The following is a 27830-nucleotide window of genomic DNA, read 5'->3' as shown; positions in this document are numbered from 1 at the left end:
TAGAGAAGTGACAGATATCTATTTAAACTATCACTGCATCCCACTAAACTGCTGTCTACTTTAATGGAGAAAATAAAACATTGTGCTTCAAGATGCTGGGCTTCTCCGCAGTTATGTTTCCTCCTCTCCTTCCAGGCACAGTCCACACTTTAAAGCTGCATGTCTGAGTGTCCTTTTTTTACTTCAGAGATTTCCCTGTGAAAACCCGCTCTCTGAAGCTCATTGGAGCAAATGGCAATCCACTTCAAAACCGAATTGATGTTTGCTCCAACGGGGAAAGCTCCAGGGCAAACACAACAACACTTGTGCACAAAACTTTTAAGCCTGGACCTGTGCCTGGAAAGTGTGGATAAGTCCATTGTTGCAGTGAAGGGGTTTATAACAGGTATGTGTATCTGCGCTCAGAACACATAGAAGTGTGTTCTGAGTCCTTTATTTTATATTTCCTACTGGGTAGTTATTTTAACTTTATAAAGTCTTGATTTATATTTTTTTAAAGAATACCTAGAAGTGCACTGTGTGTGTATACACATGGAGTGGGTTTTTGTTTTTTGTTTGCCAGACACAACATATTCTGGTTCTCTCTGCAATATAGACATCATCCTTCATACAAACATTGCCTCATAATTATGGGCATTTTACAAGTTATTATATAAAAGCTACCCTGTGTCTTGGTCAGGCTGGGCTTCAGAGCAGCCTTGCACATGATGGAAGCCCACTATGAAAGCTGATAGGGGCATTGCTGAGGGGAGGATCGCAGCAGGGTGCCCTGCCTCTCCTCAGTTCCTTGAATAATGATGAGTGCTGATGAAGGAAAGGTCACTGCCATTAAACAGGCAAGAGGTGGAATTGCCATGGAAGCAGCCTACCTGGCCCTGCTGCTCCTTCATCCTGCAGTAGTCTGTCAGTCCATGCAGCCCACCCCATCTTTTGTAGCTCCACAGCAGTAGCCCGGTGGTGTAGCATGCACTGGCCGCAATAAGAGGAATTCTTTACCTCAGAAAATGGTTGCGAAAGGAAATGTAACTTGTGAAAAACAAACAATCTGTGGTCCTGGAGAAATGAGAAGTTTTCAGTCAAATATATAGTGAACAGCAGATGTGTTCTGACATTATTTCACCTATGTTGTAGCCTACAGTAATGAACCTGTTTCAGCCACCAAGTCAGCCGGCAGTACATCCCTTTGGCATTGAAGAAACTGATTATGTAAATACGGACGACATCTACGCTGAGCTGAAACTCCTGAAAGAGCATCACCTCCAGTAAGAGTTCAAATTTAGTCTTATTAAGACAGCTTGTCAAGTGAGCTACTCCCCAGATAAAGCAACGAGTGAGCACTGTATGGAATGAACACTCAACTATAAGCTGACTTGCTTCTGTCCAAGCCATGACCTAGGCACAGGATACCTTAAGGATCACCTCCTCCTATACAAGCCTAAGTGCTGCCTAAGATCTGATGGAGAGCCCCTTCTCTATGTCTGTTATGTGGGGGGACTGTTGTTGGGGATAAGAGAGAGGGAATTCTAAGGGGTCGTACCTAAATAGTGGAATACTTTGTCCCATGAGGCTCAGTTGGCCCCTTCTCATGGTATTTTGCCTTGGCCAAAACTTTATTGACTTTTTTTTACCAGCTTTTTCTGTTCTATCTGTTGCACCTGTCTGTTTTTAATTGTGTGTGGGGTTTTTTTTTTAATAGTATTGGATTTTATAGCAGTATTAATTGTTGCTATCTACCCTCAGTGATGTATAAGCACTAGAAGGGCAGAATATAAATATTTAAATATATATTTTGATTAAAATTATTAAATAAACATTGCAAAATATCAAATGGAATAAAGTAGTTGATAATATCAACCTTTAGCTTCTTTTCAGAAAACCTGTCTTGCTCCAAGATGCTCCGTGCTGCATCTCTTAGACCATTCTAAACACACACAAAACTTAAGGCATGTGAACTATGGAAACTTTTGTGACCCAGCACATTTACCCCATTTTTAAGGACCCTTGCTCACTAGATTATCCTGTTCTCAAAATTAGCATATGAAAGTTTAGTTCTCTGCCTGTTTCTTCTCACTGAGATAAGATAAGCACTTAAGCCACCTTGTGGCAGTTCTGAGGAATTGCCCTTCACGCTTAAATTCTGATGTAATCTGTTCCCAGAACTGATTTGTCACCTGTTAAGTCAAGATGTTCTTCCCACGGATGAGGTAGTCTCTTTTTACAGATTGGAAAACAAAGGTTGTACTAACAGAGATTCCCTGCAGACTATGTTGTACATCGGGAATAGGGAACCTATAGCCCTCCAACTGTTGGGGTACAACTCCCATCAGCCCCAGCCAGAATGGCCAATAGTTGGCATGATGATGAGCATTATAGTGCAGCAAACATCTAGAGGGCACCAAGTAACCATTCCCTGCTGTACATCTTTGGCTCACATCGTTGCCGTCAGTCAACCTTGCTGCTCACCTTGGAAAATTGTCGTGCCAGCATGATTGCTGTATGTCTGGAAGGAATGATGTAGGCAAGGCTTTCCCTCCATCTCATCAATCTTTCTTTCAGGGTTTTTGTCCTATGTTTCAAATTTAGCATTAAAGTGCAATGGGGAGTTCCTGTGTCTATCTGTGTGATGGGACACACACCTACACCCACACCCATTTTTTAAAAATTGTGTTAATTTATTCACAAAAAAATTAAATTGCTTTACAATTGCTGCTTCAAAAGCAGTTAACCAAACAACGAAATAAAGCCTCTTGAAACCATCCTATGAAAATTCATATCAATGCTAAAAATAAAAACACATAAAATGGGGCTAATTTTCAAAAGCACAGAATAGTCTCCATCCATTTCTATAATGCCATGAGAGGGAGCCAAATGAACAGCTCCCAGAAGCGAGTTCCAAAGCTTTCAGAAGGGTTTTTGGTGGAAGCTTTCTCTTTGTGGCATTTCTTCCAAAAAGAGACTTGCCAAAGCTCAAATCTGAACATCATCTAAAAGTGTTGCGAGAATACAGTGCCAGGGTTAAAGCTTGTCTCCGGAGGAGTATTGTAACATGGAGTATTTTACTCTTACTTAGATAGGGCAGGATAGGGCAGGAAGAAAATCAAACTTACTAGCATCAAATTTCTGGCAGGCACCTACAAGCTCTCCAAAGGGCAAATTCTCCCCAGGAGCTAAAAACAACACCAACATTAAGTGAGGAGGAGGAGGAACACTACAGCCTGAGTGACAGCTGTGATGAAGATCTGAAAGAAGCCACTCAGGAGGAGATCATGGAAATCACACCATCAGATTCTTCTTGCCAGTCCCGTCTTTCTCAGTCGTCATCAGGTACATTATCCTAATGATTAATGCACCCCTTGTTACTGACAAGTAACAGCAATTATATGCCTGCCTTAGGTTTTGTAGTTCTAAAGTTCCTGTGATATGTATGTATCTTTGGCAGATTTCCATTTTCTCTGTCAAAAATATGTGCATGGAATTATCTTTCCTATCCTTTTCTTCTGAGATACACACATGGGGATTTTTCTGGCTAACAAAATAAGCACAGATTGGCTTGAGTAATTATTTTAGCAAACTTCCTATTTGAGATACCTATGCTTAAAAGAATCACAAGACCCGAAGTATGTGCTCAGAAGAGAAATAATGCTAGCTTGTATCAACATTGTATTTGCATTCAGATTACAATATTTTTGTCCCTGCCTTCTGATTTCAGAATATGAAGGCAAGGAAGAAAGAGAGAGAAAGCAGGTTGTGATGGCAAGGTTCCAGAGACCAGAAGTTATAGAGTATGATAGGGAGGTGCATGTGAAGAAGCAATTCTGATCATTTAAACTACTGGAAGCCATAGGAGATCAAGATTTCCTTTGATTTCCCATGATTGAATGCCTGCCTACTTTCCAACTTTCCACAGTAACTATTGGGTTTTGTAACAAACACCAAGATTCTTTAGAAGCTGTACCAAGTAGGACGTAAAGTGTGGAACAGAGAGCTTTTCCCATTCAATCTTTGTAACTTGAATGATGGGAGAGTTCAACTCATACTGACGTTCTGTGTACACTGCATAGGGAGTGAGTGCCATTCAGTTTAGTGGGACTTATTTCTGTGTAAACGTGCACTGAATTATACTATCAGTCCTTTAATATTTTGAAACCTCTCATAGCTAAATAGATGGAAATTCAGGCCATTCTAATAAGAACAGGAGTTCCTGGTCTAAATCCACCTCAGTTCATGAAAGCCTCTTAACTACAGTTGTTGTTGTTGTTCTTGTTGTTGTTGGCATCTGTCTGTCTCAGGAGACAATGGAGGAGTGCGCCTTTGGGGGTGAAGTCAAACTCAAACTGTTGGAAGGTTACAGCACCTGTGTTTGCTGATTTACTCTCTCAAGTGGATGGGAGTGAAGTTACATGCTCTGCTTCTAAATTGCTGTGCTTTCCCTTTGCATTTCAGATTCATTGCACGTCCAGGAAAATTCATTGCCCACCATTATAAAGCGCTCTATTGTACCCTCTCCTCCAAAAAGTCCCTCACCTGCATTCGTACAGCGAGTGAGAACTGAGTTTGTTGGAGCTAGGCGCCTGAAAGTGCACAGTTCAGAAAAGGCAGTTCTACCGAAGCCACAGCCTTCATCAACTCAGAACAGTGATACAGTGCAGAATGTGTTTGAGAAGACTACTGTTCAGAGTCTCAGCAGAAAACCTGATTTCTCCTTATCTGATACATCTATCTTAAGTCAGAGGCATAGGACTTTTGGCCCCGACAGCAAGCAGACCAAGAGACCTGTTTCAGGACCAGCAACAATTGGACCAACAAACATCAGGTTGGGATACTTAGGTAGCTCTTTCACTAGGATTGCTAAACCAAATGGAACAAATCCACATGGGATAAAGGCTGCTTCATAACATCCAGGATGGAGTGAACTGTGCTTTAAAGTTTAACCCATTGGCTTTGGTTTTAAGCATACCTAACTCTTTCTCTCAAGAGTGTGATTGCAGGCTTTTGATCTTATACTTACTACTTGGTTTTCTGTTTTGGGTGGTGTTATCCTTCTCAAAAATGAGTTCCAAGAAGCTTCATTGACAACTTGCATCTAAGATTAGCTTCAGCTGTTCAGCACCTGTCCACTGCACATCTCCCTTTCATAGATTAACAATGGATCTATCTATCTACCCTGCTTTTCAGAAAAAATTGTCTCAACAGGTCAACACAAGGAGGACCATCTGGGAGGTTTGGAGGTTCCTCTATATACTCTTCCTCTTGCAGACGCATCAGCCTGTAGTGCAAGCTAAGTTGCTCCTGACACTTGCAACATATTCTCCCTTATTAATATTATTAATATTAATATTATTATTATTATAACATTTATCCATAATTTACTACATGAAATGTCTCAAAGCAACTCACAGTTGGGAAAAAACATACAAAGGCAAGTATTTAAAACAACATCAAAAGAATAAAACAACATTATTTACCCAAAGTGCTCATCCTGCAGTATTATATAAAGGATGAATCCTACACCACCCAGCTAAAAGACAAACACCAAAAACAGCTAGGTGCCATATGAGCCCAATTAAGAACCAAATGCTAGGGTAAATAATAATGCCTTTGGCTGGCACCTAAAAGTTGATAATGATGGCATCAGGCATATCTCCCTAGGGAGAAAAGTGCATAACCATCACTGGAAAGACCTGTTCTCACGTTGCCACATTCCACACATTCACAGACTCTGGATAGGCTCATATGAGGAGAGGCAGTCTAAGGTACTGAGGTCTGAGTTACATCAGTCTTTGTAGATGAAAACCAGCACTTCAAACTGAGGCTAAAAACTAATGGGCAGCCGATGCATTTTGGGCAGGATCTGTGTTATATGCCTTCTACTCCCAGTTGACAATCTGGCTTCTGAATTCTGCACTAGCTGCAGTTTACAAATTATCTTCAAAGGTAGCTGCATGTATGATAAAACACATTGCAGTAATCTAGCCTAAAGGTTATCATAGCATAGACTACAGAAGCAAGGCTATCCCAGTCCAGAGAGGTCTGCAGCTGGGCCACCAGTCAAAGCTGATAGAAGATACTCTGTGCCACCAAGGCCACTTGTGCTTCCAGTGACAGTAATGGGTCCACAGGTACCCCAAGCTGCATGCTGTATACTGTATCTCTGTAACTGAGTGGTGTGTTGTTCTCTATGCTAATGAGGTGGGACATAGGGGGTACAGAAGAGGTTTTATCCCTCTTTGTTGCATCCAGCACAGAAGGTTAAGTGACTATACAATTCTAGCTTAGTCTCTGAAACATATTTGTGCCAACACACTGTACTCTGGTGTTTCTTGTTTTCAGAGCCTCTGTAGATAGAAAGCTCCTCAAGATGATCAACTCTCATCAACCTGCTGTTCGCTCATGCACAAAAATGCCAGAGGGACTTGCAGTTCTGAACGTGGTCCGCCCTCTGACTGCCAAGGCTGCCCTGCAGAGCTTGCCGAGCAAGCCAAATATCTCAATGACGGCTCAAAGCAAGACTCCCAAATTGTAGGAAATGCCCTCAGCAGCTGTGCGTATGTTGTTGCCAAGTCACAGACGCTTTCAGCTGCTTTCTGTGTTTCCCATCTTCCTATGAGCAACACAGGCTGGCTTCTCTGACTCATCGCGATCTCTGAACACAGCAGTGCCCTAGGTAAGCAAAGCAGTTTAAATAAACAATTTGATTGACCTCAAACAAAACTGCTGCTGCGAATGGAGAATCTGCAACTCCCCTATCAACCATTTTGGCAGCTTCTGCAAAAGGAGGAATGAAAGCTTGTGCCGCCATAGCCCTTTCAAGTGACTGTATGCCTGATGTTTACAGCAGCTGCGTGCCTGGCCTCATGGGCAGGGTGGCCCCTTTGACTCATCCAGTGGGAGGAAGGTACAGACCATCCTTCAGCATTCCCTCAGGTATCCAGCTGCAGCTACTTCCGTGTGTCCAACTGCTGTCAAAGGGATGCAGTCCCTCTTGTGAAATCATACAACAGACTGGGAAAGCTGTGTAGAATGGAATTGAGTGTGCTTTGAGCAGGACTCTCGCTTTCAGAGCACATCCTTGATTCAGGCACGGACTTGGATTCCACGTTGATGTAGAAACACTTGCTTGAAATCATTCTTCTCTATTCTTTTTAGCAGGGAAAAACTCAGTAGTTCAGAAGGAGTTTGGGAGAGGGGGATTGAGCACATCACTTTGTTTTTTTGTACTTGGAAGGAACTCCTGATGCTCATCCAGAATGCTGTCATACAGATATACCTGAATTGGGTGGGTTGTGTTTTCTCCAAGCCAGATGTCTGTTGTAAATATATTTGCAGTGGACAAGGTTGATTCCCAACAATCTCTCCTTTACCTCATCCTTTTCATGCGTTTTTACCACAAACGTATTTGCAATCAAATGTTCTGTAACTTTTTTTTACTAGATCAGTTTTAAAGGAATACAAGAATATGTGTGTGTGTGCATGTGCTTGTCTGTGCGCACACACACAGACACACACACATATTCAACCACTGCAGGGAGCTTACTCTACTTTTAATAACATTTATTCTGCTTTAGAATACAATATGAAATGCTATGAACTGGTATAATCTGATCTGGTTTGCATAACAATGTAAACAATTCCACCAGGCCCCAAGTATGACATCTTATGGATAAAGTCAACACGTGAGCAGGTATTCACAGATGTTGCGAGCAGCAGTGGTTGTGAGCATGTCAGCAGGAGAAAGCATGCTGCCACAATCATGGGAATTGCTGCTGTCTGCATATGTGCTAGTCAAGTTCACACTGTATATTTGTCCACACGAATCCCAAGGATAGTTGGGACTGCTTGCAAGTAGAACAAAAGCTATGTATGAACTGGCACACAAGACAAGTATATTTCAACAATTATTGTGAATATTTTGAAACTAAGTACTGTAATTGTTTAAATTATTTTCTGGAAGACTATTTATAATACATGAATTATGCAGCATCCCAATCTGTAGGTCATTTCTTTCTAGTTGAATGTTTGAAATGCAGAATGGAGCTGAAACCAAGAATGTTCACACCATATCTTCAGCTTGTCCTTTGAAGCCTAAACATTTAAAGAATATAAGAAGATCTGGGACATTCACACCCTTAGAAGGCATGCAGTATATGGAGCAGGGGATTGTAGGAGTAAAATCACAATTCATAGAATGGTGGTTCCCAGAAAATGTGTAAAATTGGCCTTGGCAAAACATGCACCATTTAAGCCAGCTTCCTTCTTTACACCAGTGTCTCATTTTGCAATCATAACTAAAATTCTCCTCTGTATATAAATGGTGAGAGAGTAGGGGTAGCCAATATGGTGCACTCCAGATGCTAGACTCCAACCCTCATCAACCCCAACCATCATGGCCAATGGTGGGCATTAAAATTCAGCAACATCTAGAGGGCACCACTTTTGCTATCCTTGGTATGGGGGAGACCAGCAAGTCTGACACACAGTACCCCCAAGTAGCACTAGATGTGACCACAAGAATTCTGGGCAAAATTACCCAATCACATCCAATTTTAATAGGAAAAAAGCATATGGGAGAGAGGTGCTGAATCGTTCCTCAACCATGATGTACTGCAGCCATCCTCCCAAATGTTTTCTTCCAGCTGGGCTTACTTCCAATCTGTCTCTCTTTATGTGGTAATCTATGTTTAAAGACATGCCTAGATTGCCCCAAATGCCAAATTATTTTCCCAGTCCCCGGTTAATGCGTTAGTTTTATGTTGATCCAAAGCCAACTAACAATATCGTTTGGGCCACCCCAATCTCTGCCAAGCGATAGAGATTTCAGGGGATTTGGCACTTAACCAAGGTTGTGTTTCTGTTGGGAAATCAAGGTGCAGCGGAGACTAGCGTCTTTATGAAATATGGTTTATTCTACACATATTTACAACCTGGGTTTTGATGAAGAGAGAGAGTTCACGGCATTTACATCACAAGAGGGACTTGTCCTTCCCAGCAGTGCAGCCTTGGATTCAGAGGCATCCCAAGCGCCTTCCCCATGTCTCTTTCTAACAGCCTGCTGTTCTGCCCACTTCCTGCCCCTTCTTCCCAGAAACCCCAAAGTGTCTGTTGCAAAAGGACACCCTCTCTTTCTGTGCTGACATCACACCCCACTGTTACCCTGGAAACCTCCCCCTCTCAACTTTGCTATTGTCTTCTGCTAACTTAACACACGGCTGGGGGAAAGGACACCATTTGGATGATCAATTGTTCTTAATGGACTGGTAGTTATTTTATTTATTAAATTTGTATACTTCCCTCTCTCCATAGATCTGAGAGTGGTTCACAACATAAAACAGTTCTCCTGTTCTTAATGGCATCGATGCTATCAGCAATCTCCTGAACTGGTTCAGCATGAGTTTTTTCACTCGCCTGGCATCTTTCCTTCATACTTCAAAAAATTAGGGGTAAATTCTACCCCTTTACTAAATTTAAGATAATGGGGAGTCTCCCAAATTCCTAGCAATATGTAGCTTTACTTCTTTTCTCTGCCTCCTAAAGCCTCTTTCCCGTCACCATTAATGTGGTGCTTCTTGTCTTACGCCTTCCAAGATAGTTAAGCTGGCACAAAGAACTGCCTCGGAATTGGAAGGGAAAGTCACAAAGATACATGCCAGGCAAACTGCAGAGTTGTGCTGTGTATTTAAAGCCATGCAAACCACCTTTGCTGCTGACATTCATCAGCATGTCATCTAGCAGGACAGTACCTCCTTAGGTGCAGATCAGTGATAGTGGGCATGTAAGTCATATGCTTGAAGCCATATCTTGAGCGAGCACTCCTCTGTGCAATCAGGGACACCATGGGAAGTGTAGTATCCAGCGTAGACTTGAATTCCTGAAAAAAAGGACTCTGCTGTTACCAAACGATAGCAGCATTTAAAAGCAGGTGTGTGGCTGGCATTTGCCTTCAGGACTTTGATAAATATAATTATACACTTTATCCAAGCCCAATACTCTGCTACTAAAACTAAATTACACGTAATAGTCATAGAAACTCTAAAGAGGAATCTTGGGCGCAGTACCGTTTGGTGTTGTGACTGTTTCATTGCTGGCTGTTTTGTGACTTTTGGTGTGTCATCTAAGCAGAAAAAGGTGAGCTTCATAAACAAGACAGGGAGGGGGGAATCAGATCAAGCAACCTTGTGTTGCACCTCATTATCCCTGTCTGTCTGTCTCTCTATCTGTCACACACACACACAGAGAGAGAGAGAGAGAGAGAGAGCACACTTATGTTACCCGGATGTGGCGGTATCATTTATCTACTTGCACTGGTGTGCTTCGAACTGCTAGGTTGGCAGAAGCTGGGACAGAGCAATGTGAGCTCACCCCGTCCCAGGGATTCAAACCGCCAACCTTCTGACTGGCAAGTCCAAGAGGCTCAGTAAGTTTAGACCACAGCACCACCCATGTCCGCTGCAATGCCGTTTCTGTGCTTCCGTCATAGTGTTCCGTTGCACCAGTAGCAGTTTAGTCATGCTGGCCCATGACCTGGAAAGCTGTCTGTGGACAAATGCCTACTCATTCGGCCTGAAGTGAGATGAGTGCTGTACCCCATAGTCACCTTTGACTGGACTTAACTGTCCAGGGGTCCTTTACCTTTACCTTAGCATAGCATACTACTCAAATCAGCAAGCATAGTCCAGAACCTGTTATTATAGGATGAATGCTCCATATGTATGAAAGTGAAATCTGTTAACATCTGCCCTTTTGTGGAAGTGTTGAAAGTATCAAAGCCTTTCCCACTCTTAAATATATCCAAGACTTCTGCCCAAAAAGAGAATAAAGATTTCTCCTTTTTCAAATTTGGCAGAGAAAAGAGGAACATATTTGTCAAAGTCGCACAACAGACCTGTGACACAAGCTAGAGGCAAAAACATCTTAACTCACTAGAAGTTAGGAATCTAAATGCCATTTATTTATTTATTTATTTATTTATTTGCCTTTGAAAAAATTGCCACCTTAATTCTACTAAAATACTAACTGGTTGTGCAGGGGGAGACAGGGAAGTAGAGCAATTTAATTCCTCCACTAAGGATTAGCAGTAACATTTTTTCCCTAATATAAGGTCTGCCAAACAGCCTCTCTGTTCATCTAATTTTCAAGGTTCCTGGAAAAGGCACATTACATGCAAGGTGTTTTTTTTTACATTGGTTTTAATGTGACTTGTGGGGCTACATAAATGACAGAATGTAATAGCAGGAAGCCTCGTCTTTAAATAAAGGAAATTACTCAAGGCCTGAAAATGTGCAAGACTTTGGGAGGCGCCTCTTCCTCTGCTGCAGATGGATGCTACAGCAAGTCATAATTTCAGACATCAACACTGACCTAATGAATTAATAACTTGGAACTGGCAGGTGTGTAGGAAGACTTGAAATTATAGCGGGTTCAGCTAGGATACTTTTTACTTGTGTAATCACAAAATAATAATAACTGATCCCTCACATGATGTGAACCCAAGCTAGTCCTACTCAGAGTTGACCAGTTGAAAGGAAGAAGCATGACTCTTGTGTCCATTAATTTCAGTGTGTCTACTCTGAGTAAAACTTAGTTGGCTACCACCCAGAATGCATGCATGCATGTACTTATTTTATAATATTTCCTGCCCTTTAATGTAAAACAGTTCCAGGGCTGCATTTGCATGAGCAGCAATCACTGTGGCTCTTTCTGTGTGTTTTTCCATAATCATAGTCTGGCACTGGCACTTAGGGGGCAGGGGCTGTTTATAAGGGCAGCATCTTTGTTCTTCTGCCGTTGCCCATTCTACTCATATTAACCTTAGAACACTCCCCTGGGTCTAGTTAAAATGCTGTCATCTTGTAGCGCTGCTATCCTCACGCTATGCAATAACCACTGGTTCTTTACAATCTTTTTTGGAGTTAATGGGATTTGCTGCGCACTGTGAAATTGTTATTTAAGTAGACACACTGATATGTATCTAAGCAAGCAAGAGGTAAAGAAAATAGATTTCTAATTTAGCACAAAAGAGGGCTTTCCAGCCCTGTTGAGACTTAGGTATTCACCCAGCCACCATGTACTCTTCCTTCTATTTCTCCTATTCTTTCTCTTGGGACTTGCCTATATTATCAGTTTATCCTGGATTAGAGCTAAACAAAGGATGGGGATTGGAAAAGGTCCAGATGTTCCTTCTAAAACATCCAACCCTTGCAGGTTAGCAGAACAGAAGTACTTATTCTCCTTGAGCTAGATTCTCCCTCTGTCTGCCACCTACAAACTTTGGATTTACTCCTACAGCCTATTGTTTCTTCAAATCATCCTGGTCTAAAGGAGCTTTTATACAGATAGCTAAACTACCGTATTTTTCGCCCCATAGGACGCACCGGCCCATAGGACGCACCTAGTTTTTTTGGGGGGAAATAAAGGGGGGAATTATTTCCCCCCCAGGTGCGCTGTGCTAATCCCGAAGCTTGGGGAGTGTGGAGCTCAGCGCGCCCCAAGCTTCTGGGTGCTGGCAAGGTCTCCGCTAGCTGTGGGAGAGCTGCGCAACTCTCCCAGGGCTAGCAGAGTGCTGCACTAATCCCGAAGCTTGGGGCGTGCAGAGCTCAGCGCGCCCCAAGCTTCTGGGTGCCGGCAAGGTCTCCGCTAGCCGTGGGAGAGCCGCGCAACTTCGTGCGGCTCTCCCAGGGCTAGCGGACCGCTGAGCTAATCCCGAAGCTTGGGGCGTGCGGAGCTCAGCGCGCCCCAAGCTTCTGGGTGCAGGCAAGCTCTCCGCTAGCCCTGGGAGAGCTGGGTCTCCCACGGCTAGCGGATAGCTTCCTGAAGCCTGGAAAGCGAGAGGGGTCGGTGCGCATCGACCCCCCTCGCTCTCCAGGCTTCAGCGAAAGCCTGCATTCGCCCCATAGGATGCACACACATTTCCCCTTCATTTTTGGAGGGGGAAAAGTGTGTCTTATAGGGCGAAAAATACGGTAACCCCTGCTCCTCCAACTCTGTTATATAAAGGAACCCCTGGATGATTCCACAGTCTATACTAAGCTATGTTTCATTCACTCCCTTTTTATGAGGAATCTACCCAACACCATCCCTTTTTGGTTCTTCCATTATTTCTCAGGCTGTAGAAAGTCTGTTTCCCCCTCTCCCAAAAAAATTAAGAGCACAGTCTCACTAGGTGTACTTGCCCTTGGTGCTACTTCTGTCTGTTTAAAGAGGCGGGTAGAGATGGGCAGAGATCTATCGTGCAGGTGAACTTGTCAAAACTCTGCATACATTCACCATAACCTTTGCGGTAGGTACTTTTTATCACCCTGTTTATGTTATTTAATTAATCTCCTAACTAGGGCTAAAGTTTTTCCAGCTTTTTTTTTTTAATAATGTTAGCGTGCTTAACACCATAATGCTGTCTAAAAATAAGAAATAAAAAGCTTTCTGGTCATTGCCATTAACCCTGCTGCAAAAATGGCAATGGCCAGAATGCTTAAAAAAAATTTTTTTTAAAGCATTATAGCATTGTGGTGTGACATGCTATAGTGCTCTTTTATTTTTTATTCTTTATTTCAAAAAAATGTTTTAGTGCTAATTTATCTTCTGTATATTTTGGAAAGTTTCCTATACGTTGCGATGCCTCTCAAGATATTGTTTACAAATTTGCCATGAGGGTTCCTAAAGTGGGGGTGGTAGTCTTCATTAATGTTTAACATCGGCTGCCATTGATTGGACGTTGGCAGACTGAAACATGTCTTTAGCGTGACGGCCCAATTTTTGGTGGGACAGGTCCAAACTATGCTTATTTCAAACTCTACATGAGGGCTGCTGAAGTGGGGGCAGCAACCGACTGCCATTTTGAATCAAGATGGCAGACTGAAATGTGACTTGGGCATGTCGTTGTCCAGTTTTTGGTGTGATGTGTCCAACCTGCACAAATTTGGGCACCTCGGAATATATCATTTCACTATTTAGCAAATTTGGCATGACAGGCCAACTTGTGCCAATGTGGATGCCTCTGAATATATTGGCCAACTCAGCATGAGAGTTCCTGAGGGGGGAAGCAGCGAACTTCATCTATGTTTTGATGCTTGGTGCTATTTTGAATCAAGATGGTGGACCAAAATGTGACTTTGATGTGACTTTACTCAGTTTTGGTTATGGGTCCAAACGGTGCCAATGTGGACACCCCTGAAGATATTGTTGCCCAATTTGGTGTCACTTTGCCCAATTAAGCATCATGAGTCCAAACTATGCCAATTTGGATGACTTGAAGTTATTGTCCCCCAATTTGGTTCCAAGATGGAGATGGTCATCCTGCTCTATGTTTGGAGGCTAGACACAATTTTGAATCAAGAGGGCATAGTGATAGTTGCAGATGAGATTTCCTAAGGTGGAAGAGGTATTTTTTGTCTATGTTTGGATACCATTGGATGCATTGAGCCCTGCATCGGTGGGGGGGGGGGCATGCACAGCAGCCATACTCACAAATCATACTATCCATTTAAAAATCACAATATGTTTGGGTTTCTTAGAATTCCCACACAGCACCGGACACTTTCTGCTAGTTGTACTTGTACTATGCTTTGGAGAAGGAAACCTCTGTTTCCTGTTTCTTTATTCCAATGTCTGATTATCCAGCCACCTTGGGCTCAGAGGTGCCTACACAGCATTTACAGTACGACTCTGGGGAGGCCACTAACCTCTCCATGTATTTGTTACTAATGAACATACTTACTCTAGCTTCAGGTTCCATAATTTGAGGCTGCCCTGTCTGAAAAGCAAAATCTCCCTCGCTGGTTGAAGAACTGCTATTCTTTTCTGCCAAAGAACAATAAAAGCAGAGTGCCTTATTAGCACTAAAATTCGCCCCCACATGCACTTTGCAATTTAATCTAAACTGAAGATGGTGTCTAAAACACCCACTTTAGAAGAATCATAAACAATTGAACACCTTTATCTAGACCCACAGAGCAATGGCTGAGCACAATGTGTTTTGGAACTCACACAATAGCAAGTAGGGCTCACAATTTATCCCTGTCTTACCACACACCTCATTTAACTTCTTAGCACATGATTCCACACACTGCAGGAAGAACAGAGCAACTGGGAATGTTGGTGGGGAGAACATGTTCATGTGTTTGGTACCATCAAATGATGGGGGAGGGAGACATAGCCTACTTTTTGTGTATATCCTACTTTTTGAGTAACTTCTTCCACAAAGTTGTTTACAATTTCCAATTAGAAAACAATATCTAACAGTAAAATAAGGGTGCTTCAGGTAACCTTGACCTAAATCATTCAGAGCAGGGGCAGGAAACCTCAGACCCAGAGGCCAAATGTGGCTCTCTGGGTGCCTCTATGTGGCCCTTGGGACACTCCCCATCTCCTTCCCAGACTGCAGCCTTCACTGGCCCTCATCCCATGTGGCACTTCACTTTCTCATTCTGCCTCCTGCCACTTCCTTTTCCTCTGCTGTCTTCCAGTTCATGCCCCTTTCCTTCCTCTTCATTGCTCCGCTGCCAGTCTGAGACATGAAAAACACATTGCACTGAACGAGAAAGTAGGAAAGAGTGTCACTCTTTGAAATTTCCTCCTTCAGCTCTATGTACTTTGGGGGGGTACCCACCTTTGCCATGTCATGTCATGTCAAGGAGGCAGTGAATAGGGTGCTCAATGATTTTGTGGGCACCAGGGGAAATCCTCAAGGGTGCCACTGTGCCCATGACCACAGATTTAGGTACTGTAATTAGATTGCTCACTGCACATTGGTATTGTTTCTTGGTGTGCATCTACACTAAATGAACCTGAGGCTGTGTTTTGTGAGATGTTGAGAGATTTCTGTCCTCCATCCATTCAACTTCCAGGATATTAGGTGGGAGGGGGAACATTTTTATTACCCATACAGTGGTACCTCGGGTTACAGACGCTTCAGGTTACAGACTCGACTAACCCAGAAATAGTACCTCGGGTTAAGAACTTTGCTTCAGGATGAGAAAAGAAATCGCGCGGCGGCAGCAGGAGGCCCCATTAGCTAAAGTGGTACCTCAGGTTAAGAACAGTTTCAGGTTAAGAATGGACCTCCGGAACGAATTAAGTTGTTAACCCGAGGCACCACTGTATTTAGGTCCCTAGTGTAGAATTGTCCTAAGGGGCTAACTATATGGTATGTGTACACACACCGAATGGAGGCCCAACACCATTCTGAAATGAATAAAACTTTGGAGGGGGGAAGAAGTATTGTGAACAGAGTAGGGAGGACAAAAAGAGGGAATGCTTCTCTCTTTCAGTATCTACCCTTTTTGTGCTTCACATTTGTCTTCCAAAGCAGCAGGGAATGGGAGTGGGGAACTGCTTAGACGGTGATACAGAGCTGAGAAATGATGGACAGGAAAGAGCTAAGCAAGCAACCTATCTTTGCTGATGCTCTGCTCAAAACACTCCCTCCTAGAGCTATTTTTCCTTCTTCTTTTTTTAAGAAGGCATCAGGTATCCATACCATCGGTTTGCGTGTGACGTGTAGTTAGTTCCAGTTATGAAAACATTGAATTAAGCTATGCTTCTAAAATTGTTTTTTATTTATTTTGACAAATATTGCACAAAATTCTTCCTTAATGCACATAGCAGTACACAGATTACCATATATTTAACAACAGATATAGTTAAAACAGAGTTGACTTACATACCCATGGGTGAAAGCAAACTTTTTGAGGAAACTGAATATAAGCTGGAAGTTTCGCTGCTTGCATCACTGATTTTTGTCCTGATACCTGTGGCACGACTAAGCAGCATTTTGCTACTTTGTGCAGAATCAAAAGAAAAGTGTTCATGGAACCTGAACAGGAAAGAAAGAAGATTGACCCAAGAGGAAGCTCACCCTGTTAAAAGAGTCGGAATAAGCATCAGCTCCTTGCAACCAACACTATCCATTTCAAACAGCTGCAGGGCAGCTGCAAACACTTCACACTGGTGCATCTGGGCACTGAAAGTGATCAACCTGATCGACTTTATATTTTGGAAAGTTGTTTGTACACTGCACATTTGGACACCTCTTGGACACCTCTGTCATAATTTTGCATAATGCTTCCTGAGATCATGGAGCAGGTTTTCGTCTCTTTGGATACAACTGGATGCCATTTTGAATTAAAATGGCAGATCAAACCTTTCAAGACTGCACTGTTCTAAAAAATCGGTGCTGGCATCTAAAGATTCAGAGCCACAGTCTTCAGAGGGCATGAGTTTGATGTTAGCAGTGTGATAGTAATGTTATGATTTGCACTTAACACTAAACCATAGTTTGTTTTAAACCATGCTTTGTTTAACAAATCATGAGTTAACCAAAGTTGCCTTACAGACAATCAAACAAAACACGACTTGTTTCTCCAACATTTGTTTGGTTTTTGAGCTAATCTTGCCTCATGCCTTTCTAGTTTTGTGAATTTATAGAAGACAGGGAGTGTCAAACAAGCCATGGTTAAGGAAAGGTGCTAGGTTCACATATAACACCAAACATATAAAATAAACCAGGATTTGTGAGCCAATAACAAATAATGAATTCAGCTTGTGGTTTGTATGCAGTAAGCAAACTATAGTTAAGTGGCTCAAAAGGGGTCATGCATAACACTAAGCTATGGTTTAATAAACCATGGCTTAGTGTTATGTGCAAACCATTGCATGATACTGACTGTACTCCATTCCTTCTACCTGTTTTTCACCAGCACACTCCTAGATTGAATCTCTACCTTTTGTTTACCAAGATGCCTGAAGTTCTAAGAATTCGTTGGGACGAAGCTACGTCTGGCCTCGAAGGCAAGGACTCAAAAGTTTCATCATCTTCATTGAGGGGAAATTTGTCCACTGAAAGGTCCACATTATCGCTATAGGCATCTGCAGCTGCCATGAAGTGCTGAGGACCTCTATATTGTGAGATAATCTTAGAAGATGAAAGTGAAAGGAAAATAAAGTTAGTCACCAGATTTCAACATTTATATAATACAGTACTGCTTTTCAATGCTCCCATGGTAGTTGACAATTTGTTATATCAATGCATGAGAAAAGGACGGATTCTCTCAGGATCTACTCAGAAGTGGATGGTAGACATTCCCTCTTCTGCTTTCCCCTCAGGGCATGCAAGTCCTTTAGCATGTCCTTCATTCCCAACAGCCATAAATGTGTATCAGCTGTTGATCCAGAAATTACAATCTAGGATCACATACTTAGGTTTATATTCATTTATTCAAAATTTTAGAAGTGGCCATTAATATTTAGCTGCTGGCTTATAACTACTAATGCTCTGCTCCAAACAAGCTGTGATGCCATTTGGTGGCTGCACATGATGTTCTCTTCGGGGCAGGGGTACTATAACTGACACACAAAATAAACACACAGAGATACACTGTTCCCTGGATGTGGGAAACCAATTGCAGCTTCACTCGCCATGTAAACAACACCTTAAGTCACAGAAATGCCATAGGTCTTTGGTGACCTCATTCAACAGAAACCAACCCCAAGGCACACTTTGGGTTCACATAAACATCTCACTGTTTACAGTGTGCATAACAGCCATTTCATGTATATTCATGAGCTCCACCACACTCAAATACTGTTTCATATTACAAATCTATGCTTAAGTTTACTCTGATACAATGCCACCCTACCTCATGGATAGCCAATGTGGTGCCCTGCAGGTGTTGTTGGACTACGATTCCCATCAACCCCAACCATCATGTCTAGTGGTGTAACCCAACAACATCGGGGGAGGGGGTCCCACGTTGGCTATCATTACCTTAGGATGGTCAACCTTTTGGGCCTTTCCCCCTTTTTAATTTTTAAAACTCAGAAAATTATAACACACTGTACATCCCTTCCCCTCCAGACTATTAAACAAAGCAATTCACCTGGCCATGGTAGTCACAGAGGCAGGTCGTGCATTCTGGACCTGTTCTGAAAAAATGTTGCCTGCTTAGTGGCATGTTTGAAGCTTGCTCATGAGCAAGGTTGGCCCCTGCAGCCCACACCTATAAAATATAGTGCAAATGGATGAGACACAACATTAATGTATGACCTACAGTACCTCCCATTTTCATCTGTAACTGTAGCCTGGTGCCCTGTTTTTGCAGACCTCATGGGGAGAAAAGCTACTTGGAAAGACAATTTGGAATGAAAAGGAGATCCAGTAAGTGAACTAGTCCAGAAAACTACTACTAATTTGTTAATCCCTTTTGGCTTTGCTCATTAAATTCCTGTGCAGTCAGGAAATCTGCTTTAAAAAACCCCTGGTCTGGCAAACATAAATGCTTGTGCTGATGGAGCAATTGCGTTAGCACGATGTTAAATTCCACCCATATATAGTCTATTATTTCCCTGTAATGCTGGTAGAAATACATTCTGTTTTGTTGGTCAGAATTACACATTTCTAGGAAAGCAGCAGCACTTCCCATACAACCATTTTGCTTTTTAAAAATATTTTAGTACCCATAAGCGCACAGTACAATTTAGAAATATTTCAGATAGAGACAACTGATTCCTTCTTTCTTTCTTTGCTCACACTCAACTTTTTTTTAGGATATAGAAAAATTTTATAGCAAAAATAACTTTTTAGAGTTCTTAAATCCAGTGGGCTAACTTTCAGTTCATATTGATGTCATCTGTCTGAAGCAAAATGTTTTGGACTACCTGTGGCATGAAATTATTGTTCAGCAAGATAATATCTTATATACCGTAATTTCCATGTATTAGACGAGGTTTTTTGACTCAAAAATCATGTAAAAAAACTGGGATTGTCCTTTACACGGATATTGGGGGGGGGGGGAGTTGCGAGCTGCCAGCCAGCTGGTTGGCAGTCGTGCAACTCCCCCCCCCCATGCCACTGTGGGAGGTGTGTACTCTAGGGAGTGTTTCCCGCAGCTGCGTGGAGGGGAAGCTGTGCACACCAGCCAGTTGGTTGGTGGCCGTGCTCTAGGAAGCTTCCCGCCCTCAGTGGCGTGGGGTGAGTGGATGCCCACTTTGCCAACCCCCAGCAATGGATTTGCTGGGGTGATTTTGATGGCATGAGTGCAATTCCCCCTAAAAAAAGCTCAACAACTTTGGGCCATCTCCCCTCATTTTCTTTAAATTTAGTCCCCCCAAATAGGAGGTGGTTTATACATGGGGGCGTCTTATACATGGAAAAATACGGTTTGTATATCTATATCACACTCAGGAATGGGAAGCAGGAGAGGTCCCTGCTGCTTACTGTGATGTGATGCTGTGCAGGCAGAATGGTGCCATTCGGGAAACGATAGATAGACACTGGGAAGTCTTTAACCCACTGCTGGATGATGTAGCCACTTAAATCTATTTCCTTGTTCAATAATGTATTGAAGATTCGGACAAATTTGCCCGTATTATGTACACTCACAATCCTTAATGGTCCTGAACCAATATGGCATCTAGGGGAAGAAAGTGGGAAGAGGAGAAAAAAGATGGGTTAGGTGTGACTGATTTAGAAACAATTGGTATGAGCTATGCTACTTATGGGCCTGTGATGGAATACTCCTGGGGTTCTTAAAGTGTAAGGCAGACAAAAGAAGTAAGGTAAGAGATATGGGAGAGGGGAGGTATCTAGGGCTGCCATATTTCAAAAAGTGAAAATCCAGACAGGTGGCGGGTTAGAAGTCAACTGAGAGAAGCACAGGCAATTGTGAAGAGAACAAGTCTTGTCAGAGACCAACTTAGTCATCTGTAACTCTTGTACAGTGGAAGTTTGGTTTCTGAACGTCTTGGAAGTCGGTTGTTTCAGTTTTCGAATGCCAAAAACCTGAAAGTAACTGCTTCGCTTTTCGAACGCTTCTCAGAAGTCAAACATGCCACACGGCTTCCATATTGAATTTTCCATAAGTAAATGCTTCCAGAAATGCATGCTTCAGTTTTTGAACGTTTCGGAAGTTGAACGTCTTCCAGAATGGATTACGTTCAAAAACCAAGGTTCCACTGCACTTAGTTTCCAGTATAAGGAAAATGGCGGTCTGAAGCTACAAGAGTAGTAGCAGCTGAGACAGTTGTGAATTGTCTGGAAACATAGTAGAATTAGAAAAGGATCATTTAGGGCAAAGCACGGATCACCAACCTTTTCTTGCTCATGGGTGCATTTGCAAATTGGACAAACTGTCATGAGCACTACATGCACACAATGGCCAAGCACACTCTGTAATCTTTCTATTGGCTGCAACAAAATGCTTTTCACAAGCCTAATTTCAGCAGGGGAAGCAAGCCTCTGAGAACCAGTGAATGCCTCTGCATGTGCAACTGCACCCATGAGCACCACCCTGACAATCCTGGGGTAAACTATATTTGGGGGTGGGGATGGGAGAGACCACATCTATACAAAGTCTAGATTACGTACACTCTATGCCTTCAAAGCACATTCAAAGAACATTTTTCTCCTCAAAGAATTATGGGCACTGCTGTTTGTTAACATGTGGATTTGAATTGTAACTCTGCGAGGGGTAAACTACAGTGCCCAAAATTCTTTGAGGAAAAGACTGTGCTTTGAATGTGCTTTTAAGGTATAGAGTATAAACAGCTATAGTTTCTCGGGTTAACTACAGATATACATGTTTATCTTCAACAGAAATATTTTTATTATACTTCCAATATGATTAAACATTTGCCATATGCAGATTGGCCATTTGCAATTTCCTACTGAATACCAGGTCTGTGGAGGAGGAGCAGAAAAGCCTGACAAGAAGCTGTGTCACAGATGAACAGGCAAAATAGCATATCCTGTCAGAGATCATATTCGCTCCACTTCCATTACATATTCCAGGAGGATGGTAAAAGCAATAAAAAATAAGAAGCCAACTGGGGAGGTTAAAAGCCAAAAAGTTGTGGGGGGGGGGAGGGGAGGCACATAAGAAGGTAATTAAAGCACATGGATTTAGAGCGGATGTGAGAGGGAAGTGGTATGGTAAAGTCACTTCATCTGAGGTGAAGTGATTCTAACAGCTATTCCTTAAGCAATGAGGTTTGTGTGGTAAACATGACGGGATCGTTGGCAGGATGTTGGCTCTGTGTGTGTGTTTGTGTGTGTGCATGTGTGCACACATGCGTGGGGGCATGTAGTCATGAGTTGAGCAGATGTTTGCACACTACACAAAGTGGTTACAGAGTGGGTTGCTGCTTTGTGAGTTTAAGGTGATGCTGGAGGTGCTCGTACAGTCATACCTCGGGATAAATATGCTTCAGGATAAGTATTTTCGGGTTGTGCTCCACGGTGACCCGGAAGTAACGGAGCGCTTACGTCCGGGTTTCGACGCTCGCGTATGCACAGACGGTCAAAATGACATCACGTGCATGCACCAAAGCGGCAAAATGCGACCCGCACATGCACATGCATGCAGTCGCGTCTTACGTTCTGTTCAGGATGCGAACGGGGCTCCAGAATGGATCCCGTTCGCATCCCGAGGTACCACTGTAGTGGACTTGTAAGTCTAGATGGCTGATGCTTTTAAGCACACAGTTATCCACATAATGTGAAAAGCCCAACTTCTTCCCAACTTTGCTTCTCTGGGTCTTTATAACTTACGATTCTTTGGCAGCTCCGGATCCACCAGACACCTGTCTGACAGAATGGTGGAGGGTGCCTCAGGGGTGGACCATACCCTCAGTGGCGTAGCGTGGGTTGTCAGCACCCGGGGCAAGGCAAGTACTTTGCGCCCCCTAACCCATGGATTTGCGCCCCCTAACCCGTGGATTTGCACCCCCTAACCCTAACCCCCAGATGTTGCGCCCGGTGTGGCCAGCCCCCCCTGCACCCCCATGCTACGCCACTGCCTACCCTGCATTGCTGAGGGCCTCCTTCATGTTGATCAGTGGTGGACAGCAGGTAGGGCCAGAACATTGTCTCAGAAAAGGAGCACTACACAAATGGATGGGCAAACTGATGAATGATACAGGGCCTCAAAAAGCGCTCCGAAGTGGGACAGCAAACACTAAAAAGCTGAAAGTGGGTTGCTTGTTCTGCACTGTTGTCCCAAAGCGTGCCAAGTGAAACTTGCAAAGAAAGGTCTTTGCTCCCTGCTCTGAAAAAGCTTATCTCCTCATTTGAAGGCAGAACTACTATTGCACTATGAGAGGATGGGGTGGGTGGCCGCTGGGTGCAGCTTTCAGTGAAAAGGTGGACACAGGTTTAGCCAGGAGTGGTCAGCAGGGCACAGCAGCCTAGGTTGGCATTGGTCATCTGGCTTCCCATGGCAGAGGCTGCTGCCAGTAACTTAAGAGGGAAAAGGTGACAGGGAGTTCGGCAGTGTACTGGCACTGGTGGAGCCCATCAAACACTCCCTCCACTGTGCCCACACTGCGCCAACATCCCTGCCACCTCACCCCTCCCCATCTTCTTTACCAGCAGTGAACTCAAAATTGGAAAGCCAGGTAGGCAACTGGGTTGCTACTGGGTGGGTGCACCCTGTCTTTTACTGACTGAGCTTTTATTGAGAATCTCACACACAGTGGAGTAGCGTACAGACCATCCAGGAGGAAGGAATAATGTTTGCTTCAAAATGGAAAGTAACAGAAAGCATGCAGGAGTCTCTCCTTAAGTCCGGTGAAACTGCAAGGCAGAGGCTTCTCACACCAGAGTTGAGCTCTGAAGGTACTCACCTCCTGCATTCTTCTATGAAGGGGCAGGTCAAAATGTGAGTGTGCATTTCTTCCTCTGACAGCTGTCCAAGAGTGAGACGAGACTGTGCAAGGCTCCAACGATCCAGGGAAGGAGCTTTCGAAAGTTGAAACATAATATACTCATATGGCATATGAATGAAAACTAATGAAAAACTAATGAAAACTTCCAGGGAAAAACACTGTAGCTGAAAGTCAGACATTACACTGTGGTGATATTAGCTGCATTAGAAAAGGCCTGTGTGCCCTGGGGGAAGGCAGATGAGAAGCCCAGGCCACAGAGCACTGGCCATTAGCTCCGGATATGACCCTTAGTGGGTCTGAGAGAAGTCTCTTTGTTCTCTCTTACATATCACTTTATGTTTTAAACTTATCAGCTGCCTTGGGTGCTTTGGCTGAAAGGTGGGATGTAAATCCAATAATAAATAAATACATTATACAAATAAGTTATCTGTATTTATGAATATTTGTTTATTTATTTAGACACGCCTTTTCCCCCTGACGGAACACAAGGCTGCTTACATATAAAAATGAGAACCGCTAAAAACATGAAAAAGAACAATTATTAAAAAGCAATTAAACATTGATAGTAAAACTATATACATATATAACATGTATAAAAAAACCCATACAAATAATTACAATAAAAACAACACGGCAATAGCCCTTTCATAAAAAGCAGTCCGTACCCAAAAGCCTGTTGAAACAAAAAAGTCCTGCTGGTGGAAGGACAACAAGGCGGGAAGCAGTCTAGCTTCACTAGGGAGGGAATTCCAAAGTCTCCTGTGTCCGTACCAGGCGGGATCATGAATGCTAATTTTTAATAACTTATGAACATTGTAGAGTTGCTTTAAAAAAACAACAACTGTTACCTCCATGTCGTATGTATTGGATAATTTATCTAACTGAAAACGGGAATTACCTCACTTAATCAATCAATACACCTGCTCAGCCACTGGCTGAGTCACTGTGCTATGAAAAGTTAAAATAGTTTAGTTGCTCAGAAAGAATGTGCCAGCACTAGGCTCTAGTTTGTTTTGCTTGCCATGTTATCGGGGAGGAGAGGAGAATAATTGCTTTTTTAAAAACCTAACAGACAGATAATGACATACAATTGTGGACTTTAGTCCCCAAAGCTTACGCCATTATGGACGTGTTAGTCTTGAAGATGCTACAAGATTATTTGTTGCACACCTTCTTTGACACAAGTGAAAGGCCAAATGTTCATGAGTCCAGGATCAGACTGCTGTAAGGAGGGACAGAGGGAAGGCTGCAGGCAGGGCAGTTGAAAATGCTCATGTAGGAAGAGATTCTCTCAGGAAGTGTAGGGAAGGACACAAGGTCCAGAGAAAAGTAGTTTAAGGAAGGGGCTGGAGAAGTCAGGCTAGGGATCCATAGCCTAAAGAGGAAACGGTCTTGAGAGAAGGAGGGACAAGAGGAGGCAACAACATATGGTGTGGGGTAGCTGTATGAACACAAGGACCACTAGGTGGCGCTGGGCCAGGAGAAAGGAAGGGGAAAAGAAGGGAAGATTTCAAGCAGCTCAGTATGGTGTCCATGTTATCAATTCCATGGAGGGCTTGAGAAAAGATTTTATGTGTCAGCAGGGACAGGCAAGGGAACTTTGGAGGTAAAACAGTGCTCATTATGCTTTAGAAGACCATGGGGACAGAGAAGGAGTAACCAGCCAGCTTTGCAATAGTTTTCTTTTGTCATGGCAAAAGGGAAGGTTGCCTCTGCCAGCCTGACCAGGCCTAACCCCATGCTTGGTGGGTTATGAGCATAGGGTGGCAGCTTTAGGGCTTTTGGTTTGTGTTCCTGTAAGAACACTGGTGAAGAGCATAGCTAAAGAGTAAATACGTATTTTGTTTTACAGAGAAATCTCACCACATAGAAAGGAAATTCTGTTATTCTTCCATAATTACTTGTTTGCAGGATTGTGCTCCTATAGCATGATGATGATTCATCCATAAGTTTTATTTTACTGCAGGAAAGTCATCCACGGACATGGGAAATAAACAATGCAGTCCTATGAATGTCCACTCAGAAGTATGCCCAATGGAGTTCCGTGAGACCTACTTCCAAGTAAGTGTGTATAGGATTGTAGTCATAGCCTCAAAAGGGGGAAGCTCAATGAGGTGGTGGGAAATACTGGCATTAACTAACACTAGTTAGTTATACTAACACTAGTTTGTTAAACTATATACTATAACTAGTTTCCTCTGACCCTTGCATTCTATTATTCCCCCAAAGGTGTAGATTTTCTTTTTACCTGCAAAACATGACATGGCTGATTGGTCACTGAATGGCAACAAATGGTGGGGTATAGAGTTCTTAAGAGTGAGCTGTTGAAGGCAAGCCTTTGCCCCCCACCCCTTCATCAGGAATTCATGTTGTCCCTTACTGCTCATGGGGGAGGTGGGGAGGACCTGCAACTGATCATCTATGTTCTGTTACTTGTGAGTAGACTGAGAAGCCTGTTGTTGCTTAGGTCAACCTACATAGCTCTGAGCCACAGTGCTCTTTTCTTTTAAACTGCTTTGTCTATTTGTCATCTCCCCTCCTGTTCTTTATAAAGCTTTGTGATTTAGTTAGTGGGGTCAGAGGTGCATGTGTTTGCCAGTATCAATGATTCTTGTAATTCTCCATGTGCCTAGAATGTTTGGGTTCCTGCTTCAGGAGTCTAGGATCGGGGTTGTTAAAGACCATAAAGTTAATCTGTTCTCTGGCAGATGTAGGGAGCTATGGGTTTGCTTTACTCTCTGAGTGAACTGTAAGTGATGCAGGGTGGCTTATTCTAGGTTCTGGAGATCCAATATTTAATTGAGCATCCCCAGATTTCTTCTTGTCTGGGGAAAGGGCTGTGAGCTCATAGGGAAGTGGTGGGGGAGACTAATGGCTAATCAAGGCACAACTGGCCAACCCCAGGTGGGCAGCAGTTGTGTGAGGAAGGGGTGTAAGAGGCTCGCATTCTGTCATAATTGTGGCAATGACACTGTTACAGAATACATTAGAGAAAAACCCAACCCACAAGTCTGAAGAGGCTCTGTCAGTAAAGTCAATGCTTTAGCATACGTGGAACAGTCCAAGAGATTAACCTAGGTTACATTGGGCCTATGTGCATTGCACATGTGTGTGTGTGTGAGTATGCATTGCATGTATGACTTTTTGATCAACTAGCCAATGCCGGACTATTTTTAAAGAGGAAGAATTTGAACTTACTTTTCCCCACGGGCATTTTCTCAGAAGATGGTGCCGTATTGAAGGAAGACGATTCTACCATTTTGGGGTCAGGCACTGAAAAGATGTCTGATTTCTGAGAGGTGAGGACAGCCAACGAGGATGGTTCAGAAAGTGAACTGTAAAGTGGGGGTGGGGAGTTTGACATGCATTCCTTTGGGCTAATCCAGAATTTTCAACAAACAAACCCACATATTCTTCTTAGTGCTGTATTCAGATGAATACCCAATACCTAATACATTAGGAGCAGTGTGATATCCTATCCACATAAAATGGGGTGCTGTGGCGCAAAGTGCATAACCTATTTGCTTGTTCTTGCAAAAGAACTAATGGGAAATTTGTGTTCTAGCACTGGAGTGGGGAGTACATCTTCATCAAAAAGATAGCAGGACTGCTGCACGAGGAAAGGGATTTTGCTAGCCTTTTCTGCTTTACACGGCACTTCCGCATGGAAGTTTACTGTGGACTTGGTAGTTTGTGCGTGCAAGTTTTTTTGTAGTAGTCACTTGACATTGTCCTCATAAAAATGTCACCCTATATCCCGCCCCCCCCCCAATTTAATCTGGATTTGCTATTTCTGCAGGGTGGCAATGGTGGTACTTCACGGATATTTCACACGCCCTGTCTGCTGGAGCAGAGGCATCTTCTCTCTCTACTTCCCACATTCACTTTAAAGAGGACAGAAACTGACAGCTTCAAAAAGGGGCATAGCAGGGACACTAGGTTGGGGGGTGGGAATCCATGGTGGCTGCCATGCCATACAACTCCTTGCTTGTCCCCCCCCCCACAAGAGGAAATACATAGGGAAGTACTGATTTCCCCATAACAGAGGCGGGGAACTTCAGACCCAGTGGGTGAATGTGCCCCTCAAGCCTCTCTAAATGGCCCCCAGGACTCTCCCCAGACCTCATCCCCTCCCCAGCCTTACTCCCTACTGACCCTGCTTCTCATACTCCTTGCTTATT

General features: G+C 43.2%; 2 protein-coding genes across 6 annotated transcripts in view; one reads left to right on the top strand and one right to left on the bottom strand.

Moving 5' to 3' along the window:
• Positions 1-6711, top strand: part of LRRC56 (leucine rich repeat containing 56) — a 38459-nt gene extending 31748 nt beyond the window's left edge. For 4 of the 5 annotated variants that reach the window (XM_082192298.1, XM_082192299.1, XM_082192300.1 and 1 more), the window contains 4 exons: positions 1132-1262; positions 3128-3324; positions 4444-4813; positions 6331-6711. In XM_082192298.1, coding sequence (XP_082048424.1) covers positions 1132-1262; positions 3128-3324; positions 4444-4813; positions 6331-6523 — 891 coding nt within the window. In that variant the 3' untranslated portion in view covers positions 6524-6711. Of the gene's footprint in view, positions 1-1131; positions 1263-3127; positions 3325-4443; positions 4828-6330 lie in introns of all 5 variants that reach the window. The other variant, XM_082192301.1, reaches the window with a different exon arrangement.
• A 2942-nt stretch (positions 6712-9653) lies between these two features.
• The window catches only part of LMNTD2 (lamin tail domain containing 2), a 40025-nt gene continuing 21848 nt past the window's right edge, over positions 9654-27830 (bottom strand). Inside the window, 8 exon segments of the mRNA XM_082192279.1 lie at positions 9654-9865; positions 14708-14790; positions 16656-16804; positions 17712-17902; positions 18867-18986; positions 20204-20399; positions 23608-23722; positions 26848-26984. Of these exon segments, the coding sequence (XP_082048405.1) occupies positions 9719-9865; positions 14708-14790; positions 16656-16804; positions 17712-17902; positions 18867-18986; positions 20204-20399; positions 23608-23722; positions 26848-26984 (1138 nt within the window). The 3' untranslated portion in view covers positions 9654-9718.

The sequence above is a fragment of the Podarcis vaucheri genome, assembly GCF_965113315.1.
Source record: "Podarcis vaucheri genome assembly, chromosome: 1".
Taxonomy (NCBI): Eukaryota; Metazoa; Chordata; class Lepidosauria; order Squamata; family Lacertidae; genus Podarcis; species Podarcis vaucheri.
This window is presented reverse-complemented; position numbering and strand designations above follow the sequence as displayed.